This window comes from Nothoprocta perdicaria, unplaced genomic scaffold (assembly GCF_003342845.1).
Source record: "Nothoprocta perdicaria isolate Ctin4 unplaced genomic scaffold, notPer1 scaffold_23, whole genome shotgun sequence".
NCBI lineage: Eukaryota > Metazoa > Chordata > Aves > Tinamiformes > Tinamidae > Nothoprocta > Nothoprocta perdicaria.
Genome location: NW_020455455.1, coordinates 3,683,336 through 3,704,804, shown reverse-complemented (window position 1 = coordinate 3,704,804; position 21,469 = coordinate 3,683,336). Strand labels below are relative to the sequence as shown.

The window sequence follows — 21,469 nt, the reverse complement described above, 5'->3', positions numbered from 1 at the left end:
TATATACACACACACACACACATATACTGCTGAATATATAGGTATATATGAATAAATAATGTATATATAAAAATGTATAATGTAGGAATAGGTAAATGCAGAGATTTTGCTGTTCATATCACCATCTGAAAATAATGTGAATACTGATCACGAAGTAGTCCTCTCTCCAGTTCTCTTTAGGTTCCCCTCCCACATTATAGGTAAAATTCCTCCTGTTTTCTTCTACTTGTACATATACCATTCAAGGCATAAAGACCTAGAGCTGCTGAGTGGGGCAGAAAAAGAACAAGAATTGCCTTCTTGCTCAAACAGTCTCAAGAACACCCTGGCAACAGTTTTTGCCAGTGACTCCTTTGTGCAGCTTTCTGAACTTGCACAGGACAGAGCCCTGAAACATCTGGCCCAAATGTGTCTTCTTCCTATATTTCTAGCAGTACATAATTCACTGCTCAGCAGTTCCCCTTTTCTCTTCCTGTGAACTATGCAGTGGAAATGTGTTCCGGATGTGTCTCCCAACCTGAGGATAGAAGAAACGTAGCAGTTTTGTTCTTCTGATTACTGCTGGCATTGCTGTAAAGAACATGTTGGTCAAAGCTGTACAACAAAATAACCTATTTAACTTACCTTGCCCATCCCTTCCAGGGCAGGATGCACAGGGGCTTTTTGGTGGGTGAAGAGCTTAGATCTGGGTGAGGAGGTTGCAGCTAAGATACTTATGGAGTTTTGTGATGGATTTGCCTTTATGCTTTCCATTTACAAAATAAAACAATTCAGATACCAACACCTGTGCTAGTGGGTTAAACTTCTCTTGTTATCAGTAGAAACAAAAAAAGACACTTTGAAGGCCTCTGTTGACCTGCTTTGGACATTTCCCACAGGTGAGGCCAATCTTGCCTTCAAAGTTTCTACTTGTTGTATGTAGGCAGCTGGTTCAAATGTAGCTATCTGAGGTGGAGCCTGTCTGAATGCTGGTAGGGGAGAGGCCATAAACCAAAAACTTTTCTATAGCCCTTACCCCAGAACTGATTTTACATCTGGATGAGTTGAGAAAATAACTGWACTTCCTTAACCCCATTTGCTAACCCTGGTTAAAATTGAGGACTTCTGTATTCAGACTGGTCAATAAATGTCCTCTAGCAAAGAAAGGGAAAAGCAGAACTTACTGCTGTCCATCTGGCAAATATAGCTTTTGTTGTGCTGGCAGTCAGTGTTTCCCCAGGAGCCTGCTTCATCTCCAGATTCTTTCATCATTGCAATACAATCGGTCTAGGGAAAAATTAAAAAGATAATTATAGCTGGTAAAGTGCAAAATGCTTAGCAAAATGATAGAGAGAGGTCTTACCAGGCCAAGTTAATACTTTTCTCTTTTTTTTTTTTTTTAGATTGTATAAAGGATCTTCTTAAAAGATTTTTTTGGCTCTTATTTATCATTTTTTAAGAACAGAAATGTTCTAGCTGCATTTTATAACATAGGCAAATGAGATCTCCTTGGTAGACTAGTGCAAGAACTTTTGTCAGTTTATTAAAGTTTCTTGCAGTGCAGTACAGCTATTTTTGCTATATAGTGTGTGACAGTCTATATTGAATTTTTGAGCTTAATTTGTATTCATGATGCATAAAGAGAGTCAATGAAACAAAATAAAAACCCAACACAATTAGTAATAATTTTCAGTGAATTCTAATATTTCTGATAATAATTCAAATTAATACCAACAATAATTAGAATACAGTCTTTCTGCAGTTCTAGACTTCTGCAAGTGTGTGTGTATATATATATACACAGACAAAGATGGAGACTTTAAATAAACTTATTAATGTATTTTCACAGCTTTAAACAGCTGTTTCCTGCAATATTATTCTGTTGCTTTCTACTTTAAGACACTGAAATATAAGGAGCCAACTTAGAGGTTAAACTAGTTATGTTAAGCTTGAGTATGTTAAGTTATGAAATTTTTTTGCTATTGTTCTGCTTACCTCTATTGTAATAAAATTCCAGTCATTATTAATGTATGTATCTCTAAACGGGAATTTTCTTCCCCACTTTGAGTAGTCAAATATGCTTCCATCTGTCCACACGTAGGTATCCTCCTGGTTAATATCATTCAGACCAATCCAGGTTTCACCTGAGATATCTCTTAGGAGAAGGGTGAGGAAGGCTATMAAAAAAAAAAATCAGAGAAATAGTAAGCAGTGGACGAGTTGCCATTCTACAAATTCAGAGCAAACAAAACAACCAAACAACTCTCAAAACACTGAGAACATCAGTATAGTATCTTTAGATTATAAACCATTGGTAAAAGTGAAAGGAAACAATGCAATGTCTAATTTAACTGAAGGAGTTTGATTTCATTAAAAATATGAAAGGAGAAATTTTCAGTATAAAAATGCTACCCACATGCTTCTTAAAAGTATTATAGAAATTAAGCCTAGAAGGAACCTGAAAAGGTCTTGACCTGTTTTCCCTTAGAAAGTATTAGTAAAAGAAGGTATTTTTGATGGATATTTGTTCACTATCTAATATGAATTTCTGTGGACRGGTTAAGTCCATTTCTGTTTATGCTATCTTCCAAGGCCATGGGGAACAGATTATTCTGCTCCTTCCATATTATTCTTTTGCTGAGAGTTCAAAAGTGTCATGATATCACTTCGGATTTTCTTCTCTGCATGAAGCAGCTCCAGGTCATCCTTCATAGTTTATGCTATTTAGATCTGGAGGCTGTTTTGCCTTCATCTTTATGAGGGTCAAAATTCCATTTAGTGGCAGCAAAGAACAAGTTCCAGAAGAAAATGAAAGGTAGCGTAAAAGTCAGCAGTGCTCCGGAGGCATGAAGGTGGGCAAGGGAGATGGAGCAGCCACGCTAAGATTTCCGATGGCTGTGCTTGGCAGTGTCCTTTTCCGCTGCCTCCTGCTCCTCTTCTGCCCAGACAATACATGTCCATGCCCTGTGTGCCTGGCAGGCAGTGTGAGGCTGGGCTCCACATGTGGGGGCTCTGCTAGCAGGGTGGCAACAGCAATACATAGATGGATGAGGTCCCTGGTGACCCTGAACTGTCAGCTCCATGCTCTGACTGCAACTCCAGCTGAGGTCTTCCCAATACTCAGCAAAGCAGAGGGGCTACTTAACGTGTTGTGCAGACATATATTTGTATGRTCTTTTTTTTTTGGTTACTCCTAATCCTGGTTTTGTGTCCTAGGCAGGTACAGAACCTAGTGTGTAACATTATTCAAAAAGATCCCTCTCCTCTCCCAAAAGATTTAAAAGATTTCTCAGATTTGTCAATCCTTTATATTCTAACTCCAACCTCCACTGTGTCATCCACTARCATAATGCTAATATGACTGGCTGAAGTGATTTAAAAGATATTGAATATTATTGCAGTGAAGACAGACTTTTGTGTCTGTATACCATTCTGTATATCATTTCCCTGGCTCACTACTAGTGACTAGCATGGTTCTGTAGATATTCCAGAAAAGGAGGTTCTATTCTGAAGAAGGAGGAATAGAAGAAGAAAGATAATGATGGGGAAACAAGTTCATCTTGCAATATGGTTCTATGAGTACTCATCTTTACAGTCACTATCTCGATTGATTCTATAATTATTTTCCCAGAATGATCTATGCAGTGACATCAACACATATGGTAGCTGGATGCTGAGATCCAGCACAAAGCAGGTAGTTGACCTGCATCATTTGAGAGGAATTTTGATGTATCCTTATACCTAAACTGTGAAGCACAGAGAGCAATATACTTTATAAYAGCAGTTACAAATACAATTATAAATAATAATTATGATCTTTTGGTGAAATTATACGGCTTCTCACATAGCACCAAAAGATTCAGATGTCTTACCTTGCACTTGTGCATTGTGTATAGAGACCAAGTTTCCCCCTGATTCTATACAAGTGCTCCTTGCAGCATGCCAGGGCAGCCTTTCTTCTATGGTGTATCCAAATATTTTGTAACACTTTGGGAAGAATTAGGATTAGACAACATTTAGGTCTCAAAGAGAATTCAAGGCACTGTATTATTTTATGTAAAGAGCTGCAGATGAGGGAGGTCCTGAAATGCTAGCGTTTCCAACCAGCCATGAGGAGATACAGCTAATCACAGCACTTGTGTGTGCGGTGCTTGCAAATGTGTGGGCCACCAAGGTCAGTGTTGGGAAAGAGCTGGTAGCTTCCAAAAGCTGTTGATGAATTAAGCAGATTTCTGAGATGTAGAGATAGAAATTTTGGGACACTAATAAAAAGGGATTTTTGAGGGATTCGAACTTTTACTATATTGAGAACAAAATTTTGAGTACACTTTTTATGCACTTTTATTCTGAAGAATCTGTGCTCTGATTGAAGTAGTTACACTTAAACATTTCCTTCTTATGTAATAGAGAAGACATATTCTGTGCTTCCTTACAAAATATTAGTTTCCATTTCCATTTTTGATTTTAGTTCAGATAAGTTGCCTAGAGTCAAAAGACAAAAGTGCCTGTCATAAATCTATTATAATTAGGTACACAAACAGAAGGTCAAGATGGACTGTTATGATATCTGATTAGGTTTAAAAGGTGTGACCTTTCATTTTTTTCTCAGAATTACTCAGGAAAAGGGGGTTACACAGATCAGGATGAAAGAGCAGTATTTCCCTGCAGCAAATGTGTCTAAAATAAACAGAAAATTCCATAAAATTAAGAAGTTACTGTGTCTAAAGGCATTTTGCAATTCACAAAATCTGTAATAATTACAACTGTAATAATTACTCAATTTCACTTCTTTGAGATTTAAACCAGACTTGACCCCATGAAAATAGGCCAYGCTGCTAATTAGAATAATACTTAGTAAACTAGTGGAAAAGACGGAAGAAAGCTGTGGGTATTTTTTCTACATTTAGCAGATTTGCTGAACACTGTTGAGATCTGTTACTGCACCTTATTATTAAACAAAAGCCAAGTTTCAGGACATCCTCCTAAAAGTGGAAGTACTGTAGGAGSAAACACTGAGAGAGTAGAATTGTGTCTTTCACAAATGAAGAAATTTTTCTGAGCACAGCTGATATCTTTCCAAAATCCTGTAAGTAAATAAAACAGAAAGAATTACTGTTTGATAGAAATTTTCAAATCTCTGTCACATTGCTGAGCCCCAGACAATCCTCATAAAGCACAAATAAAACTTCCTGAAAGCATATAAAAGAGTTGCAATGTACATTAATTTCCTACATTAAGTCTTCCCTCCTTCGCAGGGTGCTTGCCTCCTAATAATAATGCTGCAAGTAGTTTTAAACTACAACACACTTGTTATGAAAAACTTTCTCCATTGTTTGACTACTTATTTGAGGGTAGCCTCAAATTTAAATGTGGCAAACATTTTAGCTTCAGATGCCATATTCTTAAAATTTTCAAATTCTCAACCGAGTATTTCCTTCTGCTATTTTACTCACCAAAATCTGACATTATCACACAGTTTTCATCATTATTTGCAAAATTGGGTTCATCTGGAGCCCAAGCAACATAGTTCACAGGGGTATCATCCAGCCAGCTGACAAAAACAAAAGGGACAGTGGTTGCCAGACATGTCTCTAACAGCTGTTTACAGTTAYAACGATTGCTTAGCAAAAGAGCTAAGCCAACTTTCAGTAATCATCAGAGGACAAAAACTCTACATATACTGGAGAGGATATATCCTCATGTTCCTGCTACTTTTCCTCTGTTTTGTACTAGCCCAGTTAAGTTCCCATCAATGACCCACTTTGCTAGAGGTTGTATGAACAAGGTCATACTTGAAGGAGAGCTTTCTTGCAGTCTGTGTAAGACTGAAAGCCCAAGTTCTCAACAGTGCACAGACTTCCCCTTCATCCAGAGAAGTGTCCTCCTGAAAGCCTTATACAAACCAATTTCTAAAACATATATCCTAGCAGGCTTCTCAGAAAGCTGTTGGGGGAGATGGTGAGATGTTGCTCACAACAGCTCTCAGAACTTGAATCAGAGCTTAGTCTTATTAAATGCTGGTATCTTGTCTAAGACTCCTCGTCTCTCTAGTCATTGTAGATCTAGTTAGGAGAAATATTCTTGCTCTAAGGTTGATGTCTAACGTAGATCAGGGGAATAGTGTCCTAAAAATATCCATTGTCTCACTTCGTCTCACTTCCTATGAAGTGTTTGGATGATTAACTTAGGTCTCAGATCAGTGTAAGACACTGAGATGAGTCTTCTAATGCTTTCTACATGAACTTCTAATGCTTTTGCTCTCAGATTTGAGGGGGGTAATACTTTACTTTGTTTAAATACATAAAAACTTAATACTTCTGATATGAGGCTTCACCTGAAATCTGTTTATAGGTCACTTGGCCAACTGGAAATTAACTACAATTAAACTGCAATTAAAAAACCCTGCAATTTAAACTGCAAAATGAAAGCATACACAAATGTTCCCATAGAGCAGGATAAAATTATCATTATTAGCTGTCCATTACCAGTTCTAATATTCTTCTTTTTCTCACCTGAATTTCCGATCAAAGCTAGCAACTAAGCCAATGAAATAGTTTTTCACACCTTTCCTGTAAATCTAAAATATAGGAGAATAGGTTAATAACAACAGTTTCTCAATATCAAGCAAAAAACCTTGGAAGGCTCTCAGCCATGTCTGTGGTTTCTTTTTTTACTCTTTTTTCTTTCCCCTGAAGCATCGGGATTTTAGGCCTCAACAAAATTATAGGTTGAGACCCAGGTGGTACGTAGGCAAATGGAGATTGTGGGGACATTCTGAAGAGTGGAATCTGTTGGAGAGAACTGGAATAGTGATGGTGCTGAGCTGTACAGATCTTAGATGAGAGAATCTGAGCCTCCACTGGCCTTCCCTACCTCTTCAACATTCACATGTATTCTTCCTCTACTTGAAAGAAGTGATTTTTTTTACAAGCCCCAAAGTAATCTATCACTATTTAAATCAGTAAAGAAAAACAATAGCTCAGGTGTATAATCTAAATAAATAGCTAGACTTTATTTTATCAGCTACTCTGCTTGAGAATTTGGAAGATGTCTCATCAGAGACATCAGATGTCTCATTATCTCATCAACGAGACAAGATGTCTCGTTGGTGGCTGCTAATCTCAACCACATGGGCCAAGCAAAGAGTAATGTTGTAGTCGAAGTTCCATTACCAGAGAAGACAAGGTGAAAATCATTGCTTTGTACTAGATGCCGAAAAGAAATCTTAAGCACAAACGAAAAAAGTAATACAATAATCTACCTTATTGAACAGTGAACATATGCAAAACAAAAATAAATTCATGAGTTCAAAAGTGCCTATACTCATTGTGTTGAACTCAGAGGCTAATTAGTAGACTAGGTGCTTACATATTTCCAAAGAAATTTCCGTTCACTTTCATTCTCAATGACAACAAGATCTGCAAAGTTTTTCTTGCAGATTTCCCGGGCTTTTTCCATGTGGACATTTTCACTGCTGAAGTAGTATTGCTTATCTCCATATATAAACCATCCATCACCAGTGACTTTATATTCTGAAACAAAGGAACGTTTATATGCATGACAAAACTCGTATGTGTAAGATCTGAGAACTATACAGGATATTTTCCTTTGAAAGGTGAAAAAAAGCCTACCAAAGCTGTTGTTCGGCTCAGGTTTTAGTAATACACCTGTAACACAAAATATCACCATGAGTAACAGTCCAAACACAGCAATGTGGATAGACTGTGCAGTTGTAATGTAAAACAGAGCAGAAGAAGCTATGAATTACAATGAAGTTTAAAGATTTTGGAGGATACATCATAAGACTAAAGTAAAAATTAATTATGATTTAGAAACAATTATCTACTAAAAAATGTACATCCAATTATCTTCCGAAAAATGTACATCCTTAAAACTTGCATGCCTCTTTCCAAAAGCACTGGACTAAAGGATTCAGGATATGCGGTAAAACACTTTGTAGATGAAACCTATGAAAGTTTCAAAAAGTATTTCAGAATTTTACTTAGCATGCAATGAATAATTTCTTTTATGCATTTAGGATTAGAGCTAGTGAGCATAATAATCCATTCCATACATACATTTCTCAAGCTCACCTACCTAATGGCAAATTGTTCACAAATGAAAGCTTAATGCTGGTATTTCATTAATTTCATCCATCATTTCRAGTATCTGAACTGATTCCTACTGTTCTGATAGGTTAGCTTGTGCTAGAAAACTTCTTTTAGGCTCCAGCTTTGCTTTTTGCTTTAAAAGCTGGCAGCTTTTCAGATACGTCATTAGCTCTACAGAGACGCATACAAGAATCCAACTTACAACCAGGATGCAGGGACACGAACGTAGGGCCAAGTGGGCAACACGAGACCATTATCAGTTGTCACTTGAGTTCCTTAGCCACAAAACCCCTCGTTCTCCCTACTGACAGGGCATGTAGTCAGGCACCTTTTGCACCTGATGGCACGTCCTTGCAGACCCTCAGCCATCCCCAGTGCCCCAGCCTTGAGGTGCTGGAGGACCTGGCACTAGGGCCCTGCTAGTTCCGCAGAGCTGGAGTCATTCAAGGCTGCACCAGCCTCTCTGCTTTTGATCCCCTTTGGGGACTTGCTGGTTCCTATAGTAACTGATCGACTTTCCTGTTATTTGTTTTTCAGCTGGAAGCAAAGCTTTTTTCTCCTATTGTACAGGTAACTCTTTTCTCCTGCTTCTTTGTCTCTCCTGGGTAAGCCCAAAGCAGTTAAAAACGGAGGGAAAAGAAAAGATATTGTTAATGGGATAAATATCTTCACCTTGCAAATTTATTCATCACATCGCAGAGTGAGATAAAACCAGAGATAACGTAATAGGGATATATTTAACTCCTGCCTCTCTACATATAATTAATTCTTTCTGTTCCTTTTGCTTTATGTGCTGCCTTCCATTGCTCTGGTTTTAAAACAAAGAATAATTCTCAGTATCCTACTTTTCAATTCATTTAAATCCATGCAACTTATTCATGAACTCAAATTCAAAGGGGAAGTAATCGTACCTTTTTCTGCTTCACAAATCCAATTAAGTGAATATTCACAGTTCAAATCATTCCAGTGCATTTGGGGTGATTTATTAAACATCACACACTGTTCAGTGCCTTGATAGTTGTTGGGTTCGTCTTCATCCCAGTACTCATAAGTTGCCTGTGTTGGAAATACATCTCTCTTACTGGAAGCTTTGAGATGAGTGGAGGTAATTGAGATTGCCCTCATCACACACTTTCAGGGTCTCATCATCCCAAACATCTAATTTGTTTGAACAATGGGAGTTCAAGGGCCTTTGAGGGGGCCTTTGGAAGCCACCCTAATCAGTGCACCTTTCCCATCATTCCCCAAAGGAGGAGAAAAGATCATATTATATTGAAAAACATGTGTCTGGTGAAAGAAAAACTGATGAACTGAGGAAGTCATGTTTCTTTTTCTCTGTTACAGAGCTGGCAGCCTGACTTCTCTTAAATGACTCAAAGCAGTACCCCATTCTGGTGTGCTATGAAGAACATAAGGGCACACAGAGTGGAAGATGGGATACAGCATTGTCCCAGGGATGAGACAAAAGCAGAAACAGAGGCAATTTTGTGCTTTCATTAGAGCAGTAAGACAGTATCATTATTTAGCACTGCAGCTGTTCAGCTGATGGGTAAAGTGCTGCTATGGACCTGGCAAAAGTTTACAAGAGACTACAAAAAAAAAGCCATAAAAAAGATGAAAATCTGTGTATTATAAAAATCAATAAGGCAATTAATATCCAACCAATTCACAACTCACAGGAGAACCATCAATCCAGGTGTATCCKTCATCAGGATTTAAGTGAAACAAACCTATCCAGAAAGCCTGAGTATTCAGTCCTTTAGCCCTAAAACAAAACATACAATACARATACATAAGTGTGGAAAGAAACCCTGACATAAATGCTGGAAAGCGTGTAAACATTCTGCTTTATGTCTCATCTTAATTTGGAGCTGGTCCTTCACCCCAGTAGTCCACTACTGTTCCACAACCAGGATCTCTGCTTCCACCCTTTGTCAAGGGGTTTCTCCTGTGGTCTACARCCAGAACAAGACTTGTTATATTGAATAGTTCTCATTATTTTTCTCCTCCTATCTATGGACTAGATAAAATAGAGTCTTATTTCACTCACTGCACAGCAGGAAGATTGATTTTCCCAGAGACTTAACATACAAATAAAGCTTATTCAGCTTTTCACAAAAATAATTAATACATTAAAGAAGGGAGAGATGATGAAGACTTTTGTATATCACAGTTTAAATCTCTCYGTGATATTACTCCTGGATTCACCACTCTTTGAAGCACAACTTTTGTTAGATATCTGTATATCACATGCCACTGAGGTGTCCTTATACTGTATCAAGGGGGAGATGACAGGCACACTGAAGATGAAAGTACATACAAGACAGCAGCCACTGGCACTTGGAGACGTTATCTTAAAAATTTCAACCAAAATGTAGTGGTTTAATCTGTAAAAGGAATTGTACTATACTATATATCATAGTATACTATACATCATACTATAGCTGAAGGGTTTTCGAAAGCATCGATCAAAATATGAATTACATGGAAAACATATTCAACATTTTTATACTGGAGTATAACAGTTTTTTAAAACACATTTAGAGTTGAACATTTTCAGTGTTCAGCTTTTTTGGAAGAGRGACAAACATTCATAAAGTTTATGAACTCTGGAGAACAGCTTTGATAAAATACTGTGATAAAAAATGTAAAATTTCAAAAAAATGCGTAGAAATATTCAAGATTAAATATTTTCTGAAAAAYAGCAGCATTTCAGTTTCATATTTCAAATGAAAAAATTCAGTTATCACTTAAAAACAAATTTCTTATTCAGCCATTTGACCAGATCCACAGATACACTGAAGAAATTTTTATTTAACATCATAATAACATGAAAAAGAACAGTTGTGCAAGTACTCACGATGCTAATTGCCATATTAGAATTTGATCTTCTCTTGTTTTGATTGTAACCAGATTTCCTCCTATTTCTCTACAGAACTCTTCTGCTTCAAACCAAGTCTTCTTTTCATTTCCCATCCTAACAAAAAACTAACAAGAAAACATTTAATAATAGATTATTACATATAACATGTAAAGTATAACATATAATAATATATAATTGTATATTTAATTAAAATCACTGTCACACTGGCACCCATTTTATATTGAGGCAWTATAGCATTTAACAATCCCTAGCATTATAAGCATTAGTAATGTATTCTACATGTGTTTTTTTCTTAGCATTCTCTCTCATAAAATAATAAGGGAAGAATAGCATGGGAGCCTGGGGAGACCAGTAGATATCACAATGTACAGAGAAGAAAAAGTAATTCATAATTAGCTGGAAGTTTGAACCCTGAATGGCTTAAAGGAAAAATAAATTTTTTCAAGTATAATGCAGTAGAAAGCAGATTTTTGAGAAATGGRTAGTGGGGAAAATCAATATATCATAATAGAAAAGATAGTGTGAACAGAGAAAGCCATTTTGCAAGAGAGTGACCCTGGGTGAGAAGGAGATTTTTGTCCATTATTGCAAGCTCAGAAATAGAAATTTGGCAAATGGTAGAACAAATAAAGTTAGTAACAAAAAATATTGAGTGTGACATTTGAGGAAACTGTCAAGATCTTTATAAATATTGGGCTAAAACATCTCAGTCTATCCAACAAGCAATGTCTCAGGAGACAAAACAAGAGGATACTTAAGTAAAGATCTGGAATACCAGTGTTTATTATATATTTTCTCTAGGTTTATTCCCAAGCAATAATCCAAAGCCTSTGAAGGGAATCCGGTATGGTCCCGGGCATGGCAGGTGTCCAGGGTTTCCTGGTGCAAGCTCACCTTGAGACACGTGCCCACCCGGGGTGCCATGTCCCAGCCGGTGGTGCACGTGGTGGTGGGCGCCTGTGATGGAGCTTCCCCAACCAGCTGTTTGCAAAGAAAATTTGCTCTCTCCTCACAGCTGACAACGTCCCATAATCCAGCAGCAACGCCAGTTCTCATGACAACACAGCCTCGCTCTTTTCCTTCGTGATATACAAAAAAAAAAAAAGAGTAAAACCAGAAGCCATTTGTGCCCTAAGAGATCAGGCCTTTGCTTCCATTCAATCTCAGTTAAAATTATGGAATGGGAAATGCAGGTCCTGCAGACTGAGAAACAGCCTGGAGATATAATTATTTTTAATATCACCACCRCAGCCCAGATGTGGGCCAATGCATCTCTCAGACACAGCTTTGCCAGAAATGGAGTCACAGAATTAGAATATAAATCTTCCTTACCTTGCCACCTGCAGAGATCACAAGGCAAAAAGCACTTGATTTTATTCACATATGCAGCAGATATCCTGACAAATGATTTACAGTTCTCAACATTTAGGTGATTCAGCTTCATGGAAGCAAATACCTATGAAGCTAGTATAAACACCTAACTTGTTTTTGTCAAGGCAAGAGTTTTCAGTCAGACACTTCTGTTTTGGTGGAAGATAAAACAGATGGAAATGTTCTGCACCTTTTGCACATACCACATTGTGGGTCCAGTATTCTGTTCATAATTGTTTCCTAATCTGATCAACTGCTATTAACTAGCATTGAAAATCTGGAAAAAATGAGACTACAGTACTTGTTAGGCCCTGCATTGCCTCACTTGGGTTTGTTAGACCCAAGTATTGCCTTACTCATTTCTAGACTACCTGAAGGTGGAAAGCAGCCCTCAGATTTCAGCCGGACTCCAGTCACAGGCAATAGCCCTCCGTGCCACATACCTGGCATGTCTGTATTCCAGTGTATGAAGTGAAGAGGTTTGCCGCTGGTCCACCTGAAAGTCCCGTGCTCTTCTAAGTTCGAAAGACCAATCCAGAAATATTTTTCATGCCTCAGCCCAGTCAGACTAATTAGAAAGGCTTGCTCATTTCTGAAAAGCCAAATAACGTCCAAAATGTTACCCTACAATGTCAATCTGACTGATGCAAGTGAGGTATCCCTGCCATGCCAGAATGACTCCAGGGAAACACTTCCTGAATGAAGTTCAAGCAAAACCTCAGCAAATTTTTAAATGAGGTCAAAAGAATTTGGCAAAGGACAATTTTCTCCTTTCAGCTGAATGCATCTTCCTTCTTTTCCTCCCCATTCTGTGAAAAGCCACTGGTCAAAGCTCAATTCACACAGTCTTTTGGGGGTAGTCTAATGCTGTTGGTCCTTGTAAGATTTTATTCTGCCTCAACCCACCTCCTCTTAGGACCAAACTACTGACAGATTTGTCACTTCTTGACTGTGAAGGCCTCTGTGCTACTCAGAGGCCACAAAGCCAGACTAGAATACAAGCAAGCTAGAGATGATGCAGCTCCAGCTGTGGTGAGGCAGGTTACAGGGAAGAATCCCTACACTTGTTCAGCATCTGCTTTTAGAAAGTGGCTTAGGAAAATATTTTGTCAAAGCTTTCTTACCATAGTGACTCTAGGCCAAACAGCAATCAGTAAATGAATGTGGAACTAACTGCTTTCCAAAAGCAACAACAGAAAAACAAAAATAAAACAGAAGCTGCTATAATTAGGAACTGGAGGATGAGAGAGAACTGTTTGCCTTAAGTGACCTTCTGTGATCTAAATTAGACTTACCTTTAAAAAAATGGAAACCATTGTAATGGATTGAGTAAAAAGCCTTAAATCATTCAAATAACTTAATCTTTCTTTTCCTTGCATGAATCATTTTATTTGACTTATTGTGCTGAACACTGTTGAAAAGCCCTAGTAAAACACTTTGACAAGAGCTAAGAAAAAATGAAGAAGTTTTGCAAGTTTTTTTACCAGATTGGTGCACAGATTTGGAATTAGGAAAAAAAAATGATAGTTTTCCTACCTGCTTTCCACTGTAGTGAGATATGCTTTGTTCTGTTCACATGTCTTATTTGCATCTGAGAATGTTAAAAATGCAGAGCCCACCAAATAGCAGTGCAAACCATGTCTTCTCCAACCCTGTGGAAAATATAAAGTTCTTATTGTGAAATTGAAAGAGGCTACAGTATAGAAAATAGCTCTGCTCTTTTTTATACTCTCATATATTTATATCTGCTGATATAAATGTGATTTTGTACAGGGTGAATCTTGTGGGAATGGAGGAAAAGGGGACACTTATATACATGTGAATGAATATTGATTGTGTTCCTTATTTTCAGAACAAAAATAAATATTATACTAAATATTTTACTTATGTGATAATACAAAAAGAATGAGTTTCCTCGGGAGTTTATTGTCTAGAAGATATAGACCAACAGAAATTCTCTAAAAAAGCAAGAAACAGTAAACCCTTTAATTCTTCCCCACATTGTTTATGAGAGAGCATTTACTCTTTGGCAGCCTGGGTCTTTGATCGTCTCTTCCTCGGAGGATAGGGATGAAGATTCCTTTTTACAGATGTAGCCAAGTTTCTTATCACAAATATCAGTGGCCCAATACCCATCCTATGGTAGTACAGAGAAGAAAGGAATGGAAAAAGAAGGACATGCATAAACTGAAGAAAACTTGTATTTTCTTCTACCTTCACTATAAGCACACTGAAATATGCTGCCTGGGAAGGCTTTAGGATCATTGCTGGGAGATACACAAAAACAGTTAGAGACGTGTTAAAAATTATTTAAGATACATTGCATGTTGTTTTGAGATGAAAGGGTGAAATAAATGACGTCTTAAAGTATCAGGTAGTTGCTACCATAACTATGTATTTCATGAGAGGGTCTATAAAGATATATCTCATCTGAAACTAATAGAACCACATTTACTGCAGTATTATTTCACTACTCTTAGGGCAGAGTTCAATGAAACAGAGATAATGCAGGTCTGAGTGTATCACAGACCGGTRGCTATTTCATCAATCAAGGAGAAGTTTCTGTGAAAATGAGTAATTTTTTTTAAGGAAGGAATTGTGTAAAAAGTGCAATTGAAATAGAGGCTTTGCTTTATCCAGAAAATCTGAGTTAAGGTCAATTCAACTGATGCCTAATAGTGCAAAATACCAATATTATTSTATGACATAATAATTATGCATTTTAAATTTGCTTCTTTTCAAATTCATGACTCTGTTCATAAACGTGTCTAAAATCCAAAAGTCTGCAAAACAACAAAAGTTGTGAATCAATCATTATTTCAACCATTAGACAAAAGCTAATGGGAAATGCTATCTTCCTATTTCTGACCTCTACTGTTCTCTGAAAGTCTTCTTTGGTTGATGTCCATTTATGAGWAAAAATATATTAAGCTGAAATATAAAATGGGTCCTAGACAAGTTTGAATAGAAGATAATTTCAATCTGATGCCAGTATTACTTTGCCTTGCTTTAAAATACCTGCCCCTTCATGACAACACAGTTTTCTAGACCACTTGGGTAGGTGGGATGTCCGCGTTGCCATGTGGTGAACATCACAGGGGTCCCATCACTCCACACAAAATAGAAGTGAGCCTTGAGATCGTTCAGACCAAGCCATAGTTCTTCTGTTGGCTCTGAAGTACAAAAAGAAATATGCAAGACACAATGCAGTGCAATGCAGTGAGCATTTTCCCGTGTGGAACACAGAAGAATGGGACAAAAGTTGRAGGTCGGGATGGATGGATTTTTGTGCTTTAGCAAGAATATCTATTCCCTCTAACATATGCAGTAAAAGCTGCCTTGACCTGCTTTTTAAAGGCCACAGATTCCTTCCAAAATCCTCAATWTAATAAATACATGCCTCTTCAGGGCTAGCAGAAAATTTTTGCAAAGTTTTTGAGCATCTRTATCTTAAAACAATTAAATAACCCGTAATACCAAGGTTAGCGTAGACCATGTCTACATGTCTTTCTCCTGTCAGGTGAGCCAAGCCCTTCAGATGTTTACTGGTGCAAGCCCTCACCTGGAGGACTAAAAGCTAATGAGATTTCCTCTGTGTAGTACTCCTTTTTTTACCTAGCCTCATCCTTGGAAGCACTCAGCTCAGTTTCCACTGTTTTCAGTGGGGATGCTGGAGAGCTAAAAGTTGAACAGAGGTTAAAAAAACATCCTGTTGCCTTGGGGCACTGAACATAGAATAAAGACAGAAAAGAAGAATTTATTAAGTATCTTTATATGCTTCTGTTTTAGGAAAAAAATGTGAGATTTTTTCTTTTAACATTTTTAAAGTTTTGGCACATAGATACTACCTTGATAAACACTTCCACGTATATGCAACAACAATATAAATTAGATCCAGCTGTGGGGTTCTGACATTTCATAGGAAACTTTAACAGTTAAMACCAAGGTTTTAGGCTACAGATGGGGCAAACAAAAAGCAGACGTTTTTATATACTCACTGTAACCAAGCTGTGACACTAGAAAGCTTAATTCGGCAACGCTGTGGACACTTGCCAGATCTCCATCCTGCCTCTTACACGAAGCCAGAGCATCTTTCCATACTTTAGGTTCTCTCTGAATGGTGTAACAGTGGCCTCCATATGGCTGCCAACCATCAGTGCATTTAATAGGTCTCAATTTCTCTAGAACGAAAATACGATTATTTCAGGACAATTTTATAAAGAGGAAATTAAGGAGCCAAGAATTAGGTCTCTCTAGCRTTCTTTGCAAAAGTAGGACTATATGAATAAATATAAGATAAAGTTAGAAATTCAAATACATTCAAATGAAAAACAAATATGATTAAGGCACAACATGTTAAATATGCAATTAAACTGATAAAGCTTTTAAGAAGAGAAATATATGAAAAATGTCCAAATTGTATAAGAGACAATTTGAAGTGATACTCTGTGGGGAAAGCAGGATCAATGCAAACTTCAGTGCCTCCATTCTCTTCCCCCCAGAGCAGTAAGGCCAGTGTAACATTATCTCCCATTCATGATTTTTAGATTATCTCCACATGTGATTTTTAGATAAGGCAAATCGAAATATAATTCTTTGGTAACTACATGTCAATAATCAGTGTAAACTAGTGCAATACTTTTCATGTATATTAACTCAATGGCTTTTTACTACTTAGGTTTCTAAATATATATAAAAGCTTGACATAAGTTTGTTTTAAAAGAGTCTCACAATTCTTTTTTTAGGTTAATACTGGAGCAAACTTGCTCTGGAATAATTGCTTTATTTAATGCAACTCATCTTTTAAAAGTAGCATTTGTAGCATTCCCAGATGTCAGGCACYAGCAGTTCCCTTCTGTTCACAACCCCATGGATGTGTCATTTGGGGCTTGGATGGCATAGCTGGTGTGAACACTGCTGCTCCTCCAGCTCTGCTCATATGAACCCAGTGTGTTGTGCACATTAGTATTAGTAACTGTAAATCATCATTTAGAGCAAGTGAGAAACATAAAATTGCTACAATACTTATGCAGATTGATAGTTTTAACATCTTGTTGAGAACTGATRTTGCACTGTATGCATCCTTTGCAGTTTTTTACAAATTTTTCTTTCTATAGTTAGACAAAAAAAAATGTTACTTGATTAACCTACCCGTGGGTAGGTCAGCCTTTGAACTGAAGTTTCTCTTTTCACAGATGTAGTTGAGTCTGTGATTGCAGGCTTGGTTTTCCCATTTGGCATTCTTGCTGGGACTCATCACTCCACAGATTTTCCCAGGGGCCGAGAAAGGACTTCCTTTGAGAGAGAAAATAGAATCTCTATATAAGTACAGCAAAAATAAATAAAAACGATTACCAAAAGATCGCAATATCAGTGGGAAGATCAACTTATTGTGATTTCTTTAATGCTCATTATGAAGAATGCCTTTCTCCATAGGACTACTGCTGCTGCASCTTATAAGATGCTGCTTTCAGCCCCTGGCTTCGGGGCCAGAATATTTAAACTGAATGAATGGACAACTGTACATTGCTTTTGTTGTACGTCAKTATAAGGAACTTCTTAATTCTTTTCCTGATATCCTGGCACACACTAACAGAACAGAAAAATAAATATTTTTTCCTTAAAAAGAATGTGTCAAAAGCTTATTAAATTTAAAAATATTCCATTTTAAGCAATTGCATTCATCTAGCCGTATCAATGGTTTCCCAAGTATACTTTCCTATTAAACATTTTTTTCTATTGGGTGTGAAAAAAAACGTTTAAGCAGCAGAGGAAATTGCYTGATACCAGATTTTTGAAAACTCAAGAGAAGACTTATTCCTTTACCACTTGCAATTCTTCCAAAACTGGGGGCAGCTGGGAATGCTGGTAGCAAAAAGAAAACATGTTTAATGGGAAAACTAACAATCCAACAGCAGAACCCCCACTTCCCTGGCACCAGCAAATCCCCCTGTCACCCACTGCCACCAGCTCTGGGTCCGGGCTTCTTCCTCACTGTGCAGTTGCCACAGACCTGGCCCTGTCTCCCTGACTTGAGGTGGCCAGGGCAATTCTGCATGCACTGCCCAGGAATTATGTGCTGCTTTGCAAGCTCATAATAATATTTAGAATTTTTCCAGAGATGAAGTGCCATTATTTTCTAAATATTTTGCTACTTCGGGGAGATTTGATTTATATTTGTACTTGTGGATAATATGTTATGGAAAAATTTTGATCTCTGATCTCTAGGGTAATATTTCACTCCAAATAATACTCTCCTTTCATAAACAAGCTCTTTSCTTATATGAGAAAAAAAAAATGAACCTGCTGCAACTGATATCCACAGCAAACTCAGCAGTTTAAAAATACAGGGCTAGAGCTTCAGCTATTGCAAATCAGCATGGATCCCCTGACCTAAAAGTACTAGGGTAGCTTCTATCAGTTGATTCATGCTCAGAATCCAGTCAGACATTATAGACTAGGTTTAGCTCTTACCTGGAGCCCAGTTTAAATACCTGAAAGGACGGCCCCCAGCCCATTGCCATCCACTGTTGAAATTCAAATCATTCAATCCAATCCAGAAAGCAAAATTGTATTTTTTGATTAGCTCTAAATTAGAAAAGAAACTCAGTGGCAGTTTATTGTCCTCACTATTACCAAGATGCAACAAAGAATATCATAAATACGGAATTTACATTTCTTAGTGTAAACCACTCCAGCCTTTCCAAATTATTGAAGTGCACAAACTGAACACGTAAAACATATAAATGAATAAATATAAAGGAGGCAGAGATCTATTCTGGATAATGGAAAGAGAAAATCAACATTTTATTTCACTAGCTGAACGACAGTTTACTTCTCTCATTTCACCAGCAAGTCCAATTTCATTAAAATGAGTTATAAAAAATATCCACCATTTTCATTACAGAACTGTGCTAAAATGTTGCTGTAATAGAGTTTTTGAGTAAAGTCATCAAGAAAATTACAAGCAGCAGTGCTCTGCTTTCTGGCTTTTTTCTATGTTAGTGTTTCCAAAGCTTCCTTCTTGCCATTTATAACCAAAGTGATATCATCATCTTTGCATCGTGAAATCTATTGGAGCTGTTTGGACCTTATGCATGCACTGTACCCATATTTGGACAAAATTAACCATCATCTTAAGTCCCCCTATAAAGATTAATAATCCTTGAAACACAGAATAAAATTTGAGGAACAGAGCACATTGAATGTGTGCCCTCAGCAGGGAAGGTGAGAGGAAAATCCATTTATCCAGGCTGGGCAAAGCCCAAATAATGGTCTATGAAAGATGCCCTAGGTCCCACATGCAGCACATGAGTGGAATAAGGTCATTTTCCTCCCTGAATATGTTCAGGATAAATCCTTCATATTAAAAAAAAATAAAAAATCTTCTTGGGTGTTATTGCTCTCTCATTTACCTTCAATGTATATTTGCTCTTCTCTCTCTGTGATGCTTAGGAGTTCTGCATTTTGCTGCTGACAGCTATTCCTTGCTTGGTGCCAAGTTAATGTTGATTCTAAGTTTATCTGATAGTGAACACCAGTTGATGCATCTTTTGTCCAAGATCTTTTTGTGTCATCTGGAAAGAGAAGTAAAATTCAACACTGCTATTGGGTGATTGACAGTGTATGAACTGAAAACAAATCAAGTATGTGATATTCTTATGTGAATGTGCACAAATCAAGTATGTGTAATGCAAAACCTTAAACAATGCACAATATTAATTGTGTGGTATCATGAGGTATCATTTTCATCTGATTTACTCTGGCAAGGTGTGTCAAGAGAGTGAGTAGCTGGAACCTTTTGATGGATCTGATAATAGTTCAGTAGATGGTTTTATCAGGAGTGTTTCATGACAAGTTAATAAATTAAATCAGGACTCATTTTTGGTGGACAAAATCCATACAACATATCAGCATGAAAGTCTGCAGTTGCACACTGCAGCAAGCCATCAGACCTGCCAGCATGGAATTTGAAAGGGAATACACAAGGCTGACCTTTGGCACTTCCTTGTAACGTAAAGGGATCTAGGGAGAAGAAAGAGTTAAGACATATGAAAATGATCTGAAAAATCTTAGTTTATAATAATAGATCTCCCTGTTTATCTCTGAATCTATCTAGCTATCTGAACTTGAGAGGTTAAGGCATCATTTTTAAGTCAATTTTATCATTTTCCCTTGTGTAGATAGAAATTTCAAATAAAATGTTGTATTAATAAGATATCAGTTTTAAATGACATTTTTAAAGTTCAGAGATATGATCTAAAGATTAAAGGGTGTATACATCTTTTAGGAGAGTCTAATCCTCACCTGTGATGATAAATCAGTTTTGACACAAGAGAGCCCACAAGTCACTCTTGTTCAGTGCATTGTAGTAGTCTGTGTAATTCAATAGACTCAGCTATCTATAAATTTCTTCTTCCTACCTATTTTTCCCCAGCTAGCTTATATCTCTTTTATTTTACCCTGTACACCCAGAACTGCCAGAATAATACCCAACGTACTCCCTATATCCTATATCAAAATTTATGACATATACAGAATAGGCAATCTGTACATTAAAACTGTCAAAMTGCCCAGAGCAAAGAATTCTCATATCTAGTTTAACACAAAACCAAAAGCAGGAAACTTACCCAGGKACTGCAAAGCACAATGCACAAGGGACAGGAAAACTGAGAACCTGGAAGGTGTCATTATCAGTGGTACTTTCCCTTCATTCCTTTATCAGATTGAAAGATTTGCAGTGCATAACATCCTTCTGAGTGAGGATAGCAGCAGGTCTCCTCTGTGTCAGAGGACTGATAGATAAAGCTCTGTACTTTAAATAAGGAAGTATCCTGTCACATGTGGCATTTTGAAATAAGTGCAAGGCATATTGCAAACACTCTCTCTGCAGYGCTAGTCCCTTCCAAAACTCAAGACTCCATCCTTGTTACTAGAGGTCATAAGTGGATACTCACCTTTCCCTGGAACATAGCTGACACCTCACAGGGGTGGTGTGCACCCCACAGCTGCTGGGGTGTAACATAGGCCAGACYTCTAACAAATCAACCTGAGAGTTGGCAGCAAGAAACCTGAAGTATCAAAGATTACAAACTCAACTTTCGTTTTAATACCTTGAAGAACA

At 37.3% G+C, this 21,469-nt stretch overlaps 1 protein-coding gene across 1 annotated transcript in view; it reads right to left on the bottom strand.

Moving 5' to 3' along the window:
* LOC112947394 (macrophage mannose receptor 1-like) overlaps positions 1-21,037 on the bottom strand; it is a 29,379-nt gene extending 8,342 nt beyond the window's left edge. The window contains exons 1-22 of the mRNA XM_026039477.1: positions 20,976-21,037; positions 20,224-20,370; positions 19,761-19,922; positions 18,820-18,933; positions 17,497-17,640; positions 16,344-16,526; positions 15,364-15,518; positions 14,369-14,482; positions 13,882-13,997; positions 12,789-12,937; positions 11,869-12,053; positions 10,951-11,078; positions 9,768-9,855; positions 9,002-9,146; positions 7,611-7,646; positions 7,348-7,511; positions 6,492-6,556; positions 5,433-5,530; positions 4,924-5,063; positions 3,852-3,966; positions 1,975-2,156; positions 1,164-1,266 (exon numbers count right to left, since the gene is read on the bottom strand). Of these exons, the coding sequence (XP_025895262.1) occupies positions 1,164-1,266; positions 1,975-2,156; positions 3,852-3,966; positions 4,924-5,063; positions 5,433-5,530; positions 6,492-6,556; positions 7,348-7,511; positions 7,611-7,646; positions 9,002-9,146; positions 9,768-9,855; positions 10,951-11,078; positions 11,869-12,053; positions 12,789-12,937; positions 13,882-13,997; positions 14,369-14,482; positions 15,364-15,518; positions 16,344-16,526; positions 17,497-17,640; positions 18,820-18,933; positions 19,761-19,922; positions 20,224-20,370; positions 20,976-21,036 (2,794 nt within the window). The 5' untranslated portion in view covers position 21,037. The remainder of the gene's footprint in view (positions 1-1,163; positions 1,267-1,974; positions 2,157-3,851; positions 3,967-4,923; positions 5,064-5,432; positions 5,531-6,491; positions 6,557-7,347; positions 7,512-7,610; positions 7,647-9,001; positions 9,147-9,767; positions 9,856-10,950; positions 11,079-11,868; positions 12,054-12,788; positions 12,938-13,881; positions 13,998-14,368; positions 14,483-15,363; positions 15,519-16,343; positions 16,527-17,496; positions 17,641-18,819; positions 18,934-19,760; positions 19,923-20,223; positions 20,371-20,975) is intronic.
* Between the last annotated feature and the right edge of the window lie 432 nt (positions 21,038-21,469).